Raw genomic sequence first — 17,781 nt, forward strand, 5'->3', positions numbered from 1 at the left:
GCCGTCTATCCACAGGGGTACTGGAGAAGACTCATGAGAAGACTAAAACGCACATGACGGGGTACTTCAGGGGTACTCCGGGCAGAGAGAAATTCAGGTGGTGGTACAGTAACGGAAAAAGGATGGGAAACACTGATCTAGACTACACTAGATCTTCAGGGAGAGCATCTGGAGCAGATCTAGTCAACTACAGCTCTACGTGAGTGGGACTTGTGGGCGTGGTTCTCTTACCTTCTTGCCAATGATCTTCTTCCTCATGAACTCGCGGGCCTCGAACATGTAGGGGATGTCGTAGATGGGACGGAAACGCTTGTCTTTGTCTTTGTTCTTCTCCTGCAGAGAGAAAGGAGAAAGAGAGAGAGAGACAGCGAGATACAGGATGAGAATGAGAGAAGGGGAAAGCAGAGGGGGACAGAAAGAGAGTTATTAAAACGTATTCAAACACTGACTTCCAGCCATCCCTCTCATCCTTCTTGTTTCCTGCCGTGGCCCCGGCTCCCTTTCTTTCTTTCTTCCCCACCAGTCTGAATCCCCACTGCACTGTTGTTTACCGTTCCCACTCAGGAGTCCTGTCACTGGGGAGATGGGATGAGGACTGGTGCCATTGTTCCATCTCGATCATAAACACCCCGGCATGAATGACAGCATCACACACACACAAACACGTGCAAATACACACAAGGCAGGAACAGAACATAAATAGAACCCATTTGCATTTTCAAAAACTTTATTATTTTTTGTCCTCCTTCAGTATCAGGAACAGACACACAGAAACAGGAACACAACAACAATTACAGTGAATGACAAACACACCCACACAAAGAAATGACACACGCACAAATGCAAAAAGAAATAAGGCTATGGATTACAATAGCTCTGTGTTTGCCGCCCATTCTATAAAGACCATTATTAGCTCTCCACCACACACACACAGCGCTCGTCCTTTCCTCTCCTCCTTTGGGATGTTCTAGTCGTTCTCCTTGTGTTGGTGCTGACACGTGTGCTGTGCAGCTGAGCATATGGAAAGTTCTGGAGAAGAGGCAACAGGGGGCAGTGTCTCTCACAGGAGCATGGGCTTTGGGTGGAGAAGCCCACCCCTCACTTTATAGAAAGAGAAACCATCGTTACAAAACTGCGCCCACACCCACGCTCCATTTCCCTTGGAACAGATTCCCTCTGAATGTGCCTACCTACGCTAGCCTAGCGCCCTTAGCAATTAGAGAGCATTGTTCAAAAGAGTTGACCTGACCGTGTGAGCCAGGCACCTGACTTCACGGGAGGGACTCCAGCCACGGCAGAAATCACAATCTTAACCACCTAATGTGGTTTCCGTTAACCTTGGCCAAAGTATAATGATGTTTGGGTCGATTAGCCCACCCTCTCCTCACTCCCCCCACCACCCCTCTCTCCAGCTCAGTGAAGCGCAGTGCTTTTGAGAGGTAAGCTAATCAATCTCACATCTGGCTAATGGAACTCCCCTCCTGCTGATTCCCAGAGCCACCGACCTCCATTTTGTTTCCGCTGGGGCTTCACAAAGGCCTTTCATTGAAGCTCAGTTACCTTGGGATGAGGTGGTCTTAGGTATACTGCCTAGGGACTGAATCCACCATGATGTGTCTAAGGAGGTTTACCACATGACCTTTACCTCGGTGAACAGTTACATGGGTGTTAATAGGCTTTCACTGACTCTCTGAAACTCCTCCATTTTGTGCCTGCCAAGGCCCATTATTAGCTGATGGTACCATGCCCAGATACAACTACACTTGGGTCAAGACTACTCACGCTACTTCACCTCGCAGAAAGACACTCTAACATTTGTTAATGAGGTGTTTCGCTCAAGAAAGGATCCAAGTCCGGAGGGAAAAAGACCTAAATGTCAGCTGTACTGTATTGTGCCAATTAGAGAGAGACACACACACACACACACACACACACAGACCTATAGTCTCCCCTGTTCTACAGGAGTGTGAAACCCATCAGGAGGAACAAGAGGAGGAGAGAAAGAAGACTGACAGATAGCGAGGCAGACAGAGATTTGAGGAGGAAGATGAGGAAAAGAGAGAGGGGAAGAGAGGACATCCTCCATCCATCTAAATCTCAAACTATAAATATCTGTGGAGAGATTCTATCCCCTAGAGCGGACACAACGAGCCCATGTGACATAAGGACACATCTAATGTCACCTTGTGTGAGGACACAGCGTCCCAGTAACCATGGCAACGGAACACAAAAATACAAGTGGCTGGGAGCGAGAGGTGGAACGAAAAGGCCCCAAATCACTTTTTTCTCTTTTTTCTTTTTTAAGGGGGCCATAAAACGATTCCACAAGGCCCGGGAATCGATAGGTGGCATTGATCCGCAGGTACCACACCATATGTTACCATGCGATGGGTTTAATGCATTTTGTATGACTCCAGCTACTGAGCCTCCACATAAACTGGCCATATCAACTAATATACTGTTCTACTGTCAACAATTGGCGATGTCTAACGTCAGACTCATCCTGCTTCCACCTTTTCCAGCGCATGATAGAAAATGCTCAAAAACATTGCTCTGCCCATTTCACAGTCCTGTAGGCCCATTTATGTTCATGGTAGGTAGCGTGTCTGTACAATACACACTCAAGCTAACTTTTAAGGCCTCAAAGGATGGCATCGATCTGTGATAAATGACTCAGGGCAGAGAGAAACAGGAGACGTGTTCTAATACCCATTTAAGTCGTCATTCCCTTCATTTACAGTGACAATATTGAAAGACAACACGGACAGGAAGGCATTTCAGAGGATTGAGACAGTTGGATATATAACTGTACGGATACTGTAAATACAATGAATTCCCTGGTTTCCCGAAATTTCTGGAATCTGGAGGTCCTTCTTATTCCCTCCTACCACGGAAAACCATCGAATTTCTTGAAAAAGTTCCCGTAATTTTGCAGCCCTAAACAAGAGTTATCCATAATGCATTGACTGAACACAAAAGAGGTAATCATATAGAATGGGCTAGCTAGTCAACGTGAAAGTGTCTTGGCGTCAGATTCCCCATCCTCTCCCCCACCAGTATATCCAATCCTACAACTGAAGGTTGTAGAGAAAGTCCTATTTGATGGCGATGCACTTAGTCCCAACATGACACTAATATCAACATAATTCCCTCTGGGACTTATACTCTATTGGGGTAAATTCCTCTCACTATAAATGACCCCTGGTTGTGACTAAATGTACGACTAGCACAAAAACATGACGCTAGCTTGTAAATAGCTGCGTAGCTGTAGGGGATTGAAAAAAACAAGTGGGGGGGTTCACGACCTACTGACCCTGAGGATGGGGGTCATGTGGTGTGGAATGTGCTCGTATGGGGGAGGAGTGTGGGATTGGGGATGCATGTTGTGTGTGTGTGTGTGTGTGTGTGTGTACACAATGCCTTGTTAAAGTATTCCGACCCCATGGATTTCTTCACATTCTATTGTTACAAAGTGGGATTCAAATTTATGTCTTTTTTTTTTTACCAACAATTACACAAATTACTATGTCCAAAAGGTTTTTTATGATACAAAAACAGCTTCATGAGTCAATACATGTTAGAAACACCTTTGCCATTGTGTACAGCTGTAAGTCTTCTTGGGTAAGTCTAGAAGACATTTTCTTGCACACCTGGATTGTGCACTATTTGCCCATTATTATTTTCAAAATTCTTCAAGGTTTGTCAAGATGCTGGGGATCATAGCTAGACAGCAATTTTTAAGTCCTGCCATAGATTTCCAAGCAGATTTAGGTCCAAACTGGTACTTGGCCACTCAGGAACATACACTGTCTTTCTTGGTAAGCAACTCCAGTGTAGATTTGGCCTTGTGTTTTAGGTTGTTGTCCTGCTGAACGGGGAATTCCTCTCCCAGTCTCTGGTGTAATGCAGACTGAAGCAGGGATGTTGCTTTTGCTTAGCTCCATTCAGTTTCTTTTTATCCTGAAAAACTCCCCAGTATTTGGCGATGTCAAGCATACCCATACCATGATACAGCCACCACCATGCTGGAAAATGAGGCAGTTCCGCAGTGATATGTTGGATTTTCCACCAAACAGAAGGCTTTGCATTTAGACCAAAAAGTATATTCCTTTGCTGTGTATATTTGCAGGATGACTTCAGTGACTTTTTGTAAACAAGAAGCATGTTTCTGACTGTTCTGTATTCTTCTATTCACTCTGTCATGGAGTTCATCATTGTGGCGTCATTAGAATATCGATCCATCCTCGGCTTTCTCCCATCACAGACACTGAACATTGTTCATTTCAAAATCAACAACGGCTTCATGGTAACGTCGCTGAGCAGTTTCCATCACCACCTGCACCTCAGAAGAAAGACTGCATCTTTGAGGTACCTGAGTGGTTTGATACATCATCCACAACATAATTATTAACTTCACCGTGCATCGAGCGTCTGATTTGTTATGGTTACTCATCTACCAATCACTGCCCTTCTTTATGAGGCTTTCAAAAAGCTTCCTTGGTCTTTGTAGTTGAACCTGTGCTTGAAATTCAATACTTGACTGAGGGACCTTACAGATGGATGTATGTACACTACCGGTCAAAAGTTTTAGAACACCTACTCACTCAAGGGTTTCACTTTATTCATACTGTTTTCTACATTGTAGAATAATAGTGAAGAACTCAAAACTATGAAAAAACACAAATCGAATCATGCAGGAACCAAAAAAGTGTTTATATTTTAGATTCTTCAAAGTTGCCACCCTTTGCCTTGATGACAGCTTTGCGTACTCTTGGCATGCTCTCAACCAGCTTCATGAGGTAGTCACCTGGAATGCATTTCAATTAACAAGTGTGCCTTAAGTTAATTTGTGGAATTTTTTCCCTTAATGCATTTGAGCAAATAAGTTGCAAATCAGTTGTGTTGTGACAAGGTGGGGGACAAGCCCTATTTGGTAAAAGACCAAGTCCATATTATGGCAAGAACAGCTCAAATAAGCAAAGAGAAACAACAGTCCATCATTACTTTAAGACTTTACTTTATGATGAAACTGGCTCTCATGAGAACCACCACAGGAATGGAAGACTAAGAGTTACCTCTGCAGCAGAAGAAAAGTTCATTAGAGTGATCAGCCTCAGAAATTGCAGCTCAAATAAATGCTTCAGAGTTCAATTGACAGATACATCAACTGTTCAGAGGAGACTGTGAATCAGGCTTTCATGGTTGAATTGCTGCAAAGAAACCACTACTAAAAAGGACACCAAAAAGAAGAAGACTTGCTTGGGCCAAGAAACATGAGCAATGGACATTAGACCGGTGGATATCTGTCCTTTGGTCTGGAGTCTAAATTTGATATTTTTGGTTCCAGCCGCTGTGTCTTTGTGAGACGCTGTATGGGTGAACAAATGATTTACGCATGTGTATTTCCCACCGTAAAGCATGAAGGTGTTGGTGTTATGGTGTGGGGGTGCTTTGCTGGTGACACTGATTTATTTAGAATTCAAGGTACACTGAACCAGCATGGGTACCACAGCATTCTGCAGCGATATACCCTCCCTTCTGGTTTGTTTTTGTGGAACTATCATTTGTTTTTCAATAGGACAATGACCCAACACACCTCCAGGCTGTGTAAGGGCTATTTGAACAAGGAACGTGATGGAGTGCTACATCAGATGACCTGGCCTCCACAACCCTCCAACCTCAACCAAACTGAGATTGTTTGGGATGAGTCAGACAGCAGAGTGAAGGAAAAAAAAGCCAACAAGTGCTCAGCATATGTGGGAACTCCTTCAAGACTGTTGAAAAGCATTCCTCATGAAGCTGGTTGAGAGAATGTCAAGAGTGTGCAAAGCTGTCATCAAGGCTGAATACTTTTGCAAGGTGCTGCGCGTGGAGTGAATTTTGTGTGCGTGCAGACACCACAGAGTGTGTATGGCGTGGGCATGCTGGCTAGCCTGTAGAGAGAGAGAACGAACATTGAAGATGGAACTGTACATTGGGGGCCTTAGAGAAACGACCTGCATTTAAGACTGACTGCATGTGTAAAGACCTCCCTAAATAAATGAGCATATGAAACTGTTGTAGAGAGAGGGGGACGGAGGGAGGGAAAGAGGAGCACACAGTACCTGAAGCTTTAATACAAGACATACAAGGTGCTAGCTCACAAACACAAACAAAAACACACCCCAGCCATGTCAAACAAACACTGTGCTTACACCCAACCCCTGGGTTCTCCTGTAACTCATTAATGATAGAATGTTTATATTTGAAGATAGCAGAGACCAGTATCTTTGGCACATGACATGGACTATAGAAAGTGGATTAGCTGAAGAAACTGGTACCCAAGCAGCAGTCATCCATCTTCTACACACCGACACACACTTTCACTACAACATCCCCACCCTCCACGATCTTCAACAACAGACATTTCTGGAAGAGTCATCGTGTGAAGTATCCTAAGGTAAGATGTTTTTATTTATTTTATTTATTATTTTATTTATTTACAGTCACAGCAGCTGTCTCCGTTTTTCTTGCGTCTTGGTATGTTTTCCATACTACCACATCACACAGTGCTACGCAGGTTGACCCATTGAGGTAGCTAGCTAACACACTGCCCGCTAACTCCACTGTCAATCTCACTGAGATCATCATCATCATCATCATCTCCTCCTCTGCCTACTCTATCGTAGATGATGACATAAGAGCTGCTGGGTTGTGCGTGGGCCAAAAACTTTCAGCCAATCGCAGGCAAGGAGCACGGGGTCCAACCGGCGTATGGGGAAATGTCAAACAGCCAATGGGGTGTGAGATGAGTCACGGGGGAAGTGCAGTGGGACGACCCCAGATGACGGGGTCAGTGCGCCACGCTGGAGGCCACAGGCACAACAAAATGAAGAGAACGCATGGAGAGACATGAGGGAGGAAGGGGGGTATGAAGGAATGAGGGAGTGAGATAGATGGCGAGAGAACAAGAGGGGTGAGGGCATGAGCAGAGCAAAACAAAGAGGGGAAGAACTACAGAAAATAACATCTTCCACTAAATACAAACATAGACTGCCAAATAACACCAGGCACTTTGATAGCAAAATAGATACTATACGCAGATGACACACACACACAGTTTAGCTGTAGAGATGAAGCTATTCTGTCCGCATAAGTATGAGACATACACACTCGCTACAGCAAAGAGGCAGAACTATACATTCCACCTAAGGATGAGACACTTCCTGTGTTGGTTCCCATTACATAAAGACGACGGTTTGCCGTCATCTCTTATGCTATACGTTAAGCCCCCATTACACACACACAGGGAGGGAGTGGGTATAACAGTGACTCATTGAGCTGTTCTGACATCTCCCCCATCTACTATTGCGTTTTCTCCAGGCTTGTCCTGCTGCCTGCTACTGCTGCAGAGGCTGGCTGGAAAGAGAGGGAGAGGAAAAAGAGCTGACTCCAACCCGGCCTGCTCAAAATAACTTGCATCTGAAAATACACCACTGCCACACCAGAGGAGGAGAGGAGGAGATAGGGAAGGAGACAGATGGGAGGGATGAGAAAGTAAGAGGGGAAGAGTACATGGTTGAGTGAAAAAGAGAACAGAGAGGCGCCCAGAGGGGGGTGAGAGAGGAAGCAAAGCCTAAAAACGGTTGGTACCCTTAAGATGAAGTCACGTTTCACTGTGGCTCGTCACCATTGGTCCCATAGCCTGTCAATCAAAGGTCATGTCATGTTCCATGGTTGGAGGAAGTCCCAGCAACCAGAAAGGGAAAGAGAGAAGGGGGGGGGGTCGTGAGAAGAGCAGAATGCTTGGCAGCGGTTGTCACTGGTCATCGCATCTGGCCCTGGAACCTCCCCATGCGGCCACACTCACAGGACTGGCCCTGGACCCTCCCCATGCGGCCACATGCACAGGACTGGCCCTGGACCCTCCCCATGCGGCCACACTCACAGGACTGGCCCTGGACCCTCCCCATGCGGCCACACGCACAGGACTGGCCCTGGAACCTCCCCATGCGGCCACACACACAGGACTGGCCCTGGAACCTCCCCATGCGGCCACACGCACAGGACTGGCCCTGGACCCTCCCCATGCGGCCACACACACAGGACTGGCCCTGGAACCTCCCCATGCGGCCACACACACAGGACTGGCCCTGGACCCTCCCCATGCGGCCACACGCACAGGACTGGCCCTGGAACCTCCCCATGCGGCCACACGCACAGGACTGGCCCTGGAACCTCCCCATACGGCCCCACATGCACAGGACTGGCCCTGGAACCTCCCCATGCGGCCACACGCACAGGACTGGCCCTGGAACCTCCCCATGCGGCCATACGGCCCCACCCCACACACGGGACTGGCCCTGGACCTCCCCATGCGGCCACACGCACAGGACTGGCCCTGGAACCTCCCCATGCGGCCACACGCACACAACCTCCCCATGGACTGGCCCTGGAACCTCCCCATGCGGCCACACGCACAGGACTGGCCCTGGAACCTCCCCATGCGGCCACACGCACAGGACTGGCCCTGGAACCTCCCCATGCGGCCACACGCACAGGACTGGCCCTGGAACCTCCCCATGCGGCCACACGCACAGGACTGGCCCTGGAACCTCCCCATGCGGCCCCTGGAACCTCCCCATACGCCACACGCAGGACTGGCCCTGGAACCTCCCCATACGGCCACACGCACAGGACTGGCCCTGGAACCTCCCCATACGGCCACACGCACAGGACTGGCCCTGGAACCTCCCCATACGGCCACATGCACAGGACAGGCCCTGGAAACTCCCCAAAGTCCCAATTCAGCTTGGAGGGACAGGGAGGGGGTACCCGGTCTTTTACTATGGAACTGACGGAGGGCACAGAAGGCACTGTAGCAACAAGCTGTGAGTGTGCGCGTAAGACTACTTATGAGAAGCCAAATCCAGTCTGTCTACTGACACAGGCAGCTTAGGGGAACATGTGTGGGCTTCCTAACTAAATCAGGCAACTGATCAGGAGTGAGATTAGCATTTAGCAGGCATCTGGCAGTAGGGAAAGATGGGCTAGCAGAGATGTCACCCTACACATACTGCACGTACGTGGTGACATTTCTGTCACCCCGGAAACACGTCAGACAACTGGACCAGCAACACTGCATGGTGACCTCCTTCCACTTCCAACTCTCAAACACTTTCTCTCAAGGACAAATGCTGTAGTGTGTCAGTATGCATGTGTCCTTCCTACTCTGGGCGTCGCTTTTGGCCTTTATGTAACACTAGGGTTAGCTAATAGGACAGAGCCAGAGAGACAGAGACAGAGCCACAGAGACAGAGCCACAGAGACAGAGGAACATACAGCAGTGAAACCACATCTTTGTCTCCATATGCTGGTCTTAACCCCTCTCCCAGCCTTCCCCAAACATACGACCGTGCAATGGAGCACAAAGTACATGCTGTCAACGCATCTGGTACAGCCAGAGAGGGAGAAAGAGAGAGGGGGGGTACAGAGAGAGAGGGATGCAAAGCATGAGAGAACTACAGGAAAAGAGGGAGAGAATAGAGGGCAGGGAGATTGAAGAGATGGTGGAGGAGGAGTAGGTGGATGGATGAAGAGAGATGCAGACATGCCTGTCACAACAAAGGAAGCAGAGGCATACTGTACAGACACACTGGCCAATGAGGCAAGCAATGACTCTGCAAAGGATAAAGAGTGGAAAACACACACAAAGAGCTACCTGAGCCCTATACTACAAATCAAGTTTTTAGGAGTTAGAGGTAACTTTGGTCAACCGAGTTCAACTCAGGATAACCAGTATTGCAAAAGTGGCACACCCTTCAGTCAGGTAAACATGTTTATCCCAACGAATCCTTCAGAACTAAAAGGCTACCTCAGGGCAAACTCAATTTATCCTGAATTAAGTATCCGAGCCACGAGTTGAGGACCAATGAAATCAGATATCCTCCCTTTTGCAAAGATAACGTCATCATCTCCTTCATTTGAAGAAGACGACTGATTTAAAAAGAATTTGATTTAATAAAATATTTAATGTTAAAATACCTATCACATTACACATTTAGTAAAGGATTTGCTTTCCTGAGATGGTTTTCACAAATTTCTAAATGCAAACTGACAGCCGCAACCAGAGATATAATCCATAGATGATAGTTCCCATTCAAGACAAGACTGGCAGCCATTGCTAGTGTACCCATGAGTTTAACTTCTTGGAACTCTAGGGGCGCAATTTCATTTTTGGATGAAAAACGTTCCCGTTTTAAACAAGATATTTTGTCACAAAAAGATGCTCGACTATGCATATAATTGCTACTGTTCGAAAGAAAACACTCTGACGTGTCCAGAAATACAAAGATCTTCTCTGTGCGTGCCCTTTAACGTGAGCTTCAGGCAAAACCAAGATGAGATGGCATCCAGGAAATGACAAGGATTTTTGAGGCTCTGTTTGTCATGATCTCCTTATATGGCTGTGAACGCAAGAGGAATGAATCAACCCTCTCTGTCGTTTCCCCAAGGTGTCTGCAGCATTGTGACGTATTTGTAGGCAGATCATTGGAAGATTGACCATAAGAGACCACATTTACCACGTGTCCGCCCGGTGTCCTGCGCCGAAATTGGTGCGCAAAAGTCACCTGCCAGTATTTTTCCAAGGAATACAGAGAGGAAAGCAAGCTTCCACGAACTGCATGTCAATGAAGAGATATGTGAAAAAACACCTTGAGGACTGATTCCAAACAACGTTTGCCATGTTTCGGTCGATATTATGTAGTTAATCCGGAAAAAGTTTTACGTTGTAGGTGACTGCATTTTCGGTTCGTTTCAGTAGCCAGGCGCAATGTAGAAAACGGAACGATTTCTCCTACACACAGACGCTTTCAGGAAACACTGCGCATTTGGCATGTGACTGAGAGTCTCCTCATTGAAAACATCAGAAGCTCTTCAAAGGTAAATGATTTTATTTATTTGGTTATCTGGCTTTTGTGAAAATGTTGCGTGCTACATGCTACACAAAATGCTATGCTAGCTTTGCATACTCTTACACAAATTAGTCCATTTCTATGGTTCAAAAGCATATTTTTCAAAATCTGAGATGACAGTGTTGTTAAGAAAAGGCTAAGCTTGAGAGCAAACGCATTATTTTAATTTTATTTGCGATTTTCAGAAATCGTTAACGTTGCGTTATGCTAATGAGCCTGAGGCTTTAGTCACGATCCCGGATCCGGGATGGGGAGTTTTTAACAGTCAAATTACCAGGGTCAGAGGTCACAAAACCCTTCTAAACTCAGCAAAACAAAGAAACGTCGTCTCAATGTCAACTGAGATTATTTTCAGCAAACTTAACATGTGTAAATATTTGTATGAACATAAGAATCAACAGACATAAGCTGAACAAGTTCCACAGACATGTGACTGACAGAAAAGGAATAATGTGTCCCTGAACAAAGGGGGGGTCACAATCAAAAGTAAGTCAGCATCTGGTGTGGCCACCAGCTGCATTAAGTACTGCAGTGCATCTCCTCCTCATGGACTGCACCAGCTTTGCCAGTTCTTGCTGTGAGATGTTACCCCACTCTTCCACCAGGGAACCTGCAAGTTCCCAGACATTTCTGGGGGGAACGTCCCTAGTCCTCACCCTCCGATCCAACAGGTCCCAGACATTTCTGGGGGGAACGTCCCTAGTCCTCACCCTCCGATCCAACAGGTCCCAGACATTTCTGGGGGGAACGTCCCTAGTCCTCACACTCCGATCCAACAGATCTCAGACATTTCTGGGGGGGATGGTCCTAGCCCTCACTCTCCGATCCAGCAGGTCCCAGGCGTGCTCAATGGGATTGTGATCCAGGTTCTTCGATGGCCATGGCAGAACACTGACATTCCTGCCTTGCAGGAAAACACGTACAGAAGGAGCGAGCTTGTTGTCATTGCAAGCAATAATGCTGTGACACCGCCCCAGACCATGACGGACCCTCCATCTACAAATCGATCCTGTTCCAGAGTACAGGGCTCGGTGTAACGCTCATTCCTTCGACAAACGCGAATCCGACCATCACCGCTGGTGAGACAGAACCGCCACTCGTCAGCGAAGATCACTTTTTTGCCAGTCCTGTCTGGTCCAGCGAAGATGCGTTGTTGGCAGTGATGTCTGGTTAGGACCTGACTTAAAACAGGCCTACAAGCCCTCAGTCCAGCCTCTCTCAGCCTATTGCGGACAGTCTAAGCACTGATGGAGAGATTGTCCGTTCCTGGTGTAACTCGGGCAGTTGATGTTGCCATCCTGTACCTGTCCCGCAGGTGTGATGTTCGGATGTACCGATCCTGTGCAGGTGTAGTTACACGTGGTCTGCCACTGCGAGGACGATTCACTGTGAGGACAATCAGCTTGTTCACTGAACAAACATGGGAAGCAGTGTTTAACCCCTTTACAATGAAGACCTGTGTAGTTATTTGGATTTTTACTAATTATCTTTGAAAGACAGGGTCCTGAAATAGGGACGTTTCTATTTTTTTGCTGAGTTGATGTATTATATGTCTATGGCCACAAGGTAAAGAAGGAGTGAGGTGGGAGGAAAAGATACCTGTGCATTGATCAGCACAGCAAAGACAGCATTAACAATAAGTAATCAAATAAAAACTATTCTAAGTCTATTTCACACCATAGGATTGATGTTTCAGCATCGTCTCAATGCACGAGCAGTTACAAGCCTGCTAGAGTTAGTGGCAGGTGGATGAGTAATACGGATGAAGCCTGACCTGGAATGTGAAGCTAACTGAATCGGGTTGGCTTCATACAGTTTAAGAGCAGCAGGTAGCCTAGCGGTTAGAGCATTGGGCCAGAACTGAAAGGTTCCTGGTCAGAATACCAAAGCCAACAAGGTGAAAAGAAATCAGCCAATGTGCCCTTGAGCAAGGCACTTAACGCTCATTTTCTCCAGAGGCACCGTACTACTATGGCTGACCCTGTAATACAACACATTTCACTGCACCCATCTGGTGTATGTGACAAAATATATTTATTTATCCGGAGTTGATCGAGCTTGTTTCATAGTATACCACTCTGATCAACAAGAGACGACAACGCACCAGAGACAGGGGACAGAACATGACAGGGCGCGAGACAGGGCGTGAGACAGAACATGACAGGGGACAGAGAACAAAAATGAGACAGGGCGCGAGACAGAACATGACAGGGGACAGAGAACAAAAATGAGACAGGGCGCGAGACAGAACATGACAGGGGACAGAGAACAAAAATGAGACAGGGCGCGAGACAGAACATGACAGGGGACAGAGAACAAAAATGAGACAGGGCGCGAGACAGGGCATGAGACAGAACATGACAGGGGACAGAGAACAAAAATGAGACAGGGCGCGAGACAGAACATGACAGGGGACAGAGAACAAAAATGAGACAGGGCGCGAGACAGAACATGACAGGGGACAGAGAACAAAAATGAGACAGGGCGCGAGACAGAACATGACAGGGGACAGAGAACAAAAATGAGACAGGGCGCGAGACAGAACATGACAGGGGACAGAGAACAAAAATGAGACAGGGCGCGAGACAGGGCACGAGACAGAACATGACAGGGGACAGAGAACAAAAATGAGACAGGGCGCGAGACAGAACATGACAGGGGACAGAGAACAAAAATGAGACAGGGCGCGAGACAGAACATGACAGGGGACAGAGAACAAAAATGAGACCGGGCGCGAGACAGGGTGCAAGACAGAACATGACAGGGGACAGAACAAAAATGAGACAGGGCGCGAGACAGGGCGCAAGACAGAACATGACAGGGGACAGAGAACAAAAATGAGACAGGGCGAGACAGGGAATGAGACAGAAAATGAGACAGGGGACAGAGAATGAGACAGAGAATGAGACAGGGGACAGAGAATGAGACAGAGAATGAGACAGGGGACAGAGAATGAGACAGAATGAGACAGGGGACAGAGAATGAGACAGAATGAGACAGGGGACAGAGAATGAGACAGAGAATGAGACAGGGGACAGAGAATGAGACAGAGGGACATGAATGACAGACAGAGAAATGAGACAGGGGACAGAGAATGAGACAGGGGACAGAGAATGAGACAGAATGAGACAGGGGACAGAGAATGAGACAGGGGACAGAGAATGAGACAGAATGAGACAGGGGACAGAGAATGAGACAGAATGAGACAGGAGACAGAGAATGAGACAGAGAATGAGACAGGGGACAGAGAATGAGACAGAATGAGACAGGGGACAGAGAATGAGAGAATGAGACAGGGGACAGAGAATGAGAGAATGAGACAGAGAATGAGACAGAGAATGAGACAGAGAATGAGACAGGAATGAGACAGAGAATGAGACAGAATGAGACAGGGGACAGAGAATGAGACAGAATGAGACAGGGGACAGAGAATGAGACAGAATGAGACAGGGGACAGAGAATGAGACAGAGAATGAGACAGGGGACAGAGAATGAGACAGGGGACAGAGAATGAGACAGGGGACAGAGAATGAGACAGGGGACAGAGAATGAGACAGAGAATGAGACAGGGGACAGAGAATGAGACAGAGAATGAGACAGGGGACAGAGAATGAGACAGAGAATGAGACAGGGGACAGAGAATGAGACAGAGAATGAGACAGGGGACAGAGAATGAGACAGGGGAAAGACAGAGAATGAGACAGGGGACAGAGAATGAGACACAGAGAATGAGACAGGGGACAGAGAATGAGACAGGGGACAGAGAATGAGACAGGGGACAGAGAATGAGACAGGGGACAGAGAATGAGACAGGGGACAGAGAATGAGACAGGGGACAGAGAATGAGACAGGGGACAGAGAATGAGACAGGGGACAGAATGAGACAGGGGACAGAGAATGAGACAGGGGACAGAGAATGAGACAGGGGACAGAGAATGAGACAGGGGACAGAGAATGAGACAGGGGACAGAGAATGAGACAGGGGACAGAGAATGAGACAGGGGACAGAGAATGAGACAGGGGACAGAGAATGAGACAGAATGAGACAGGGGACAGAGAATGAGACAGAATGAGACAGGGGACAGAGAATGAGAGAATGAGACAGGGGACAGAGAATGAGATGAGACAGGGGACAGAGAATGAGAGAATGAGACAGGGGACAGAGAATGAGAGAATGAGACAGGGGACAGAGAATGAGAGAATGAGACAGGGGACAGAGAATGAGAGAATGAGACAGAGAATGGGACAGAATGAGAGAATGAGACAGAGAATGGGACAGAATGAGACAGAGAATGAGACAGAGGACAGAGAATGAGACAGGGGACAGAGAATGAGACAGGGGACAGAGAATGAGACAGGGGACAGAGAATGAGACAGGGGACAGAGAATGAGACAGGGGACAGAGAATGAGACAGGGGACAGAGAATGAGACAGGGGACAGAGAATGAGACAGGGGACAGAGAATGAGACAGAATGAGACAGGGGACAGAGAATGAGACAGAATGAGACAGGGGACAGAGAATGAGAGAATGAGACAGGGGACAGAGAATGAGAGAATGAGACAGGGGACAGAGAATGAGAGAATGAGACAGGGGACAGAGAATGAGAGAATGAGACAGGGGACAGAGAATGAGAGAATGAGACAGGGGACAGAGAATGAGAGAATGAGACAGGGGACAGAGAATGAGAGAATGAGACAGAGAATGGGACAGAATGAGAGAATGAGACAGAGAATGGGACAGAATGAGACAGAGAATGAGACAGAGGACAGAGAATGAGACAGGGGACAGAGAATGAGACAGGGGACAGAGAATGAGACAGGGGACAGAGAATGAGACAGGGGACAGAGAATGAGACAGGGGACAGAGAATGAGACAGGGGACAGAGAATGAGACAGGGGACAGAGAATGAGACAGGGGACAGAGAATGAGACAGGGGACAGAGAATGAGACAGAATGAGACAGGGGACAGAGAATGAGAGAATGAGACAGGGGACAGAGAATGAGAGAATGAGACAGGGGACAGAGAATGAGAGAATGAGACAGGGGACAGAGAATGAGAGAATGAGACAGGGGACAGAGAATGAGAGAATGAGACAGGGGACAGAGAATGAGAATGAGACAGAGAATGGGACAGAATGAGAGAATGAGACAGAGAATGGGACAGAATGAGACAGAGAATGAGACAGAGGACAGAGAATGAGACAGGGGACAGAGAATGAGACAGGGGACAGAGAATGAGACAGGGGACAGAGAATGAGACAGGGGACAGAGAATGAGACAGAGAATGAGACAGAGAATGAGACAGAGAATGAGACAGAGAATGAGACAGAGAATGAGACAGAGAATGAGACAGAGAATGAGACAGAGAATGAGACAGAGAATGAGACAGAGAATGAGACAGAGAATGAGACAGAGAATGAGACAGAGAATGAGACAGAGAATGAGACAGAGAATGAGACAGAGAATGAGACAGAGAATGAGACAGGGGACAGAGAATGAGACAGGGGACAGAGAATGAGACAGGGGACAGAGAATGAGACAGGGGACAGAGAATGAGACAGAGAATGAGACAGGGGACAGAGAATGAGACAGGGGACAGAGAATGAGACAGAGAATGAGACAGGGGACAGAGAATGAGACAGAGAATGAGACAGGGGACAGAGAATGAGACAGAGAATGAGACAGGGGACAGAGAATGAGACAGAGAATGAGACAGGGGACAGAGAATGAGACAGAGAATGAGACAGGGGACAGAGAATGAGACAGAGAATGAGACAGGGGACAGAGAATGAGACAGAGAATGAGACAGGGGACAGAGAATGAGACAGAGAATGAGACAGGGGACAGAGAATGAGACAGAGAATGAGACAGAGAATGAGACAGAGGACAGAGAATGAGACAGAGAATGAGACAGGGGACAGAGAGTAAGACAGGGGACAGAGAATGAGACAGGGGACAGAGAATGAGACAGAGAATGAGACAGAGAATGAGACAGAGGACAGAGAATGAGACAGAGAATGAGACAGAGGACAGATGAGACAGAGAATGAGACAGGGGACAGAGAATGAGACAGAGAATGAGACAGGGGACAGAGAATGAGAGAATGAGACAGGGGACAGAGAGTAAGACAGGAGACAGAGAATGAGACAGGGGACAGAGAATGAGACAGGGGAAAGAGAATGAGACAGGGGACAGAGAATGAGACAGGGGACAGAGAATGAGACAGAGAATGAGACAGGGGACAGAGAATGAGACAGAGAATGAGACAGGGGACAGAGAATGAGACAGAGAATGAGACAGGGGACAGAGAATGAGACAGAGAATGAGACAGAGAATGAGACAGAGGACAGAGAATGAGACAGAGAATGAGACAGGGGACAGAGAATGAGACAGAGAATGAGACAGGGGACAGAGAATGAAGAATGAGACAGGGGACAGAGAAAGACAGGGGACAGAGAATGAGACAGGGGACAGAGAATGAGACAGGGGACAGAGAATGAGACAGGGGACAGAGAATGAGACAGAGAATGAGACAGAGAATGAGACAGGACAGAGAATGAGACAGAATGAGACAGAGGACAGAGAATGAGACAGAGAATGAGACAGGGGACAGAGAATGAGACAGAGAATGCGACAGGGACAGAGAATGAGACAGGGGACAGAGAGTAAGACAGGAGACAGAGAATGAGACAGAGAATGGGACAGGGGACAGGGAATGAGACAGGGGACAGGGAATGAGACAGGGGACAGGGAATGAGACAGGGGACAGGGAATGAGACAGGGGACAGGGAATGAGACAGGGGACAGAGAATGAGACAGGGGAC

The 17,781-nt window shown here is 47.5% G+C and overlaps 1 protein-coding gene across 1 annotated transcript in view; it reads right to left on the minus strand.

Annotated features, from left to right (window-relative positions):
• Nucleotides 1-17,781, minus strand: part of LOC135515092 (staphylococcal nuclease domain-containing protein 1-like) — a 335,980-nt gene that overhangs the window by 311,444 nt on the left and 6,755 nt on the right. The window contains exon 2 of the mRNA XM_064938925.1: nucleotides 232-333. Coding sequence (XP_064794997.1) covers nucleotides 232-333 — 102 coding nt within the window. The remainder of the gene's footprint in view (nucleotides 1-231; nucleotides 334-17,781) is intronic.

The sequence above is a fragment of the Oncorhynchus masou genome, chromosome 26 (assembly GCF_036934945.1).
Source record: "Oncorhynchus masou masou isolate Uvic2021 chromosome 26, UVic_Omas_1.1, whole genome shotgun sequence".
Lineage (NCBI taxonomy): Eukaryota > Metazoa > Chordata > Actinopteri > Salmoniformes > Salmonidae > Oncorhynchus > Oncorhynchus masou.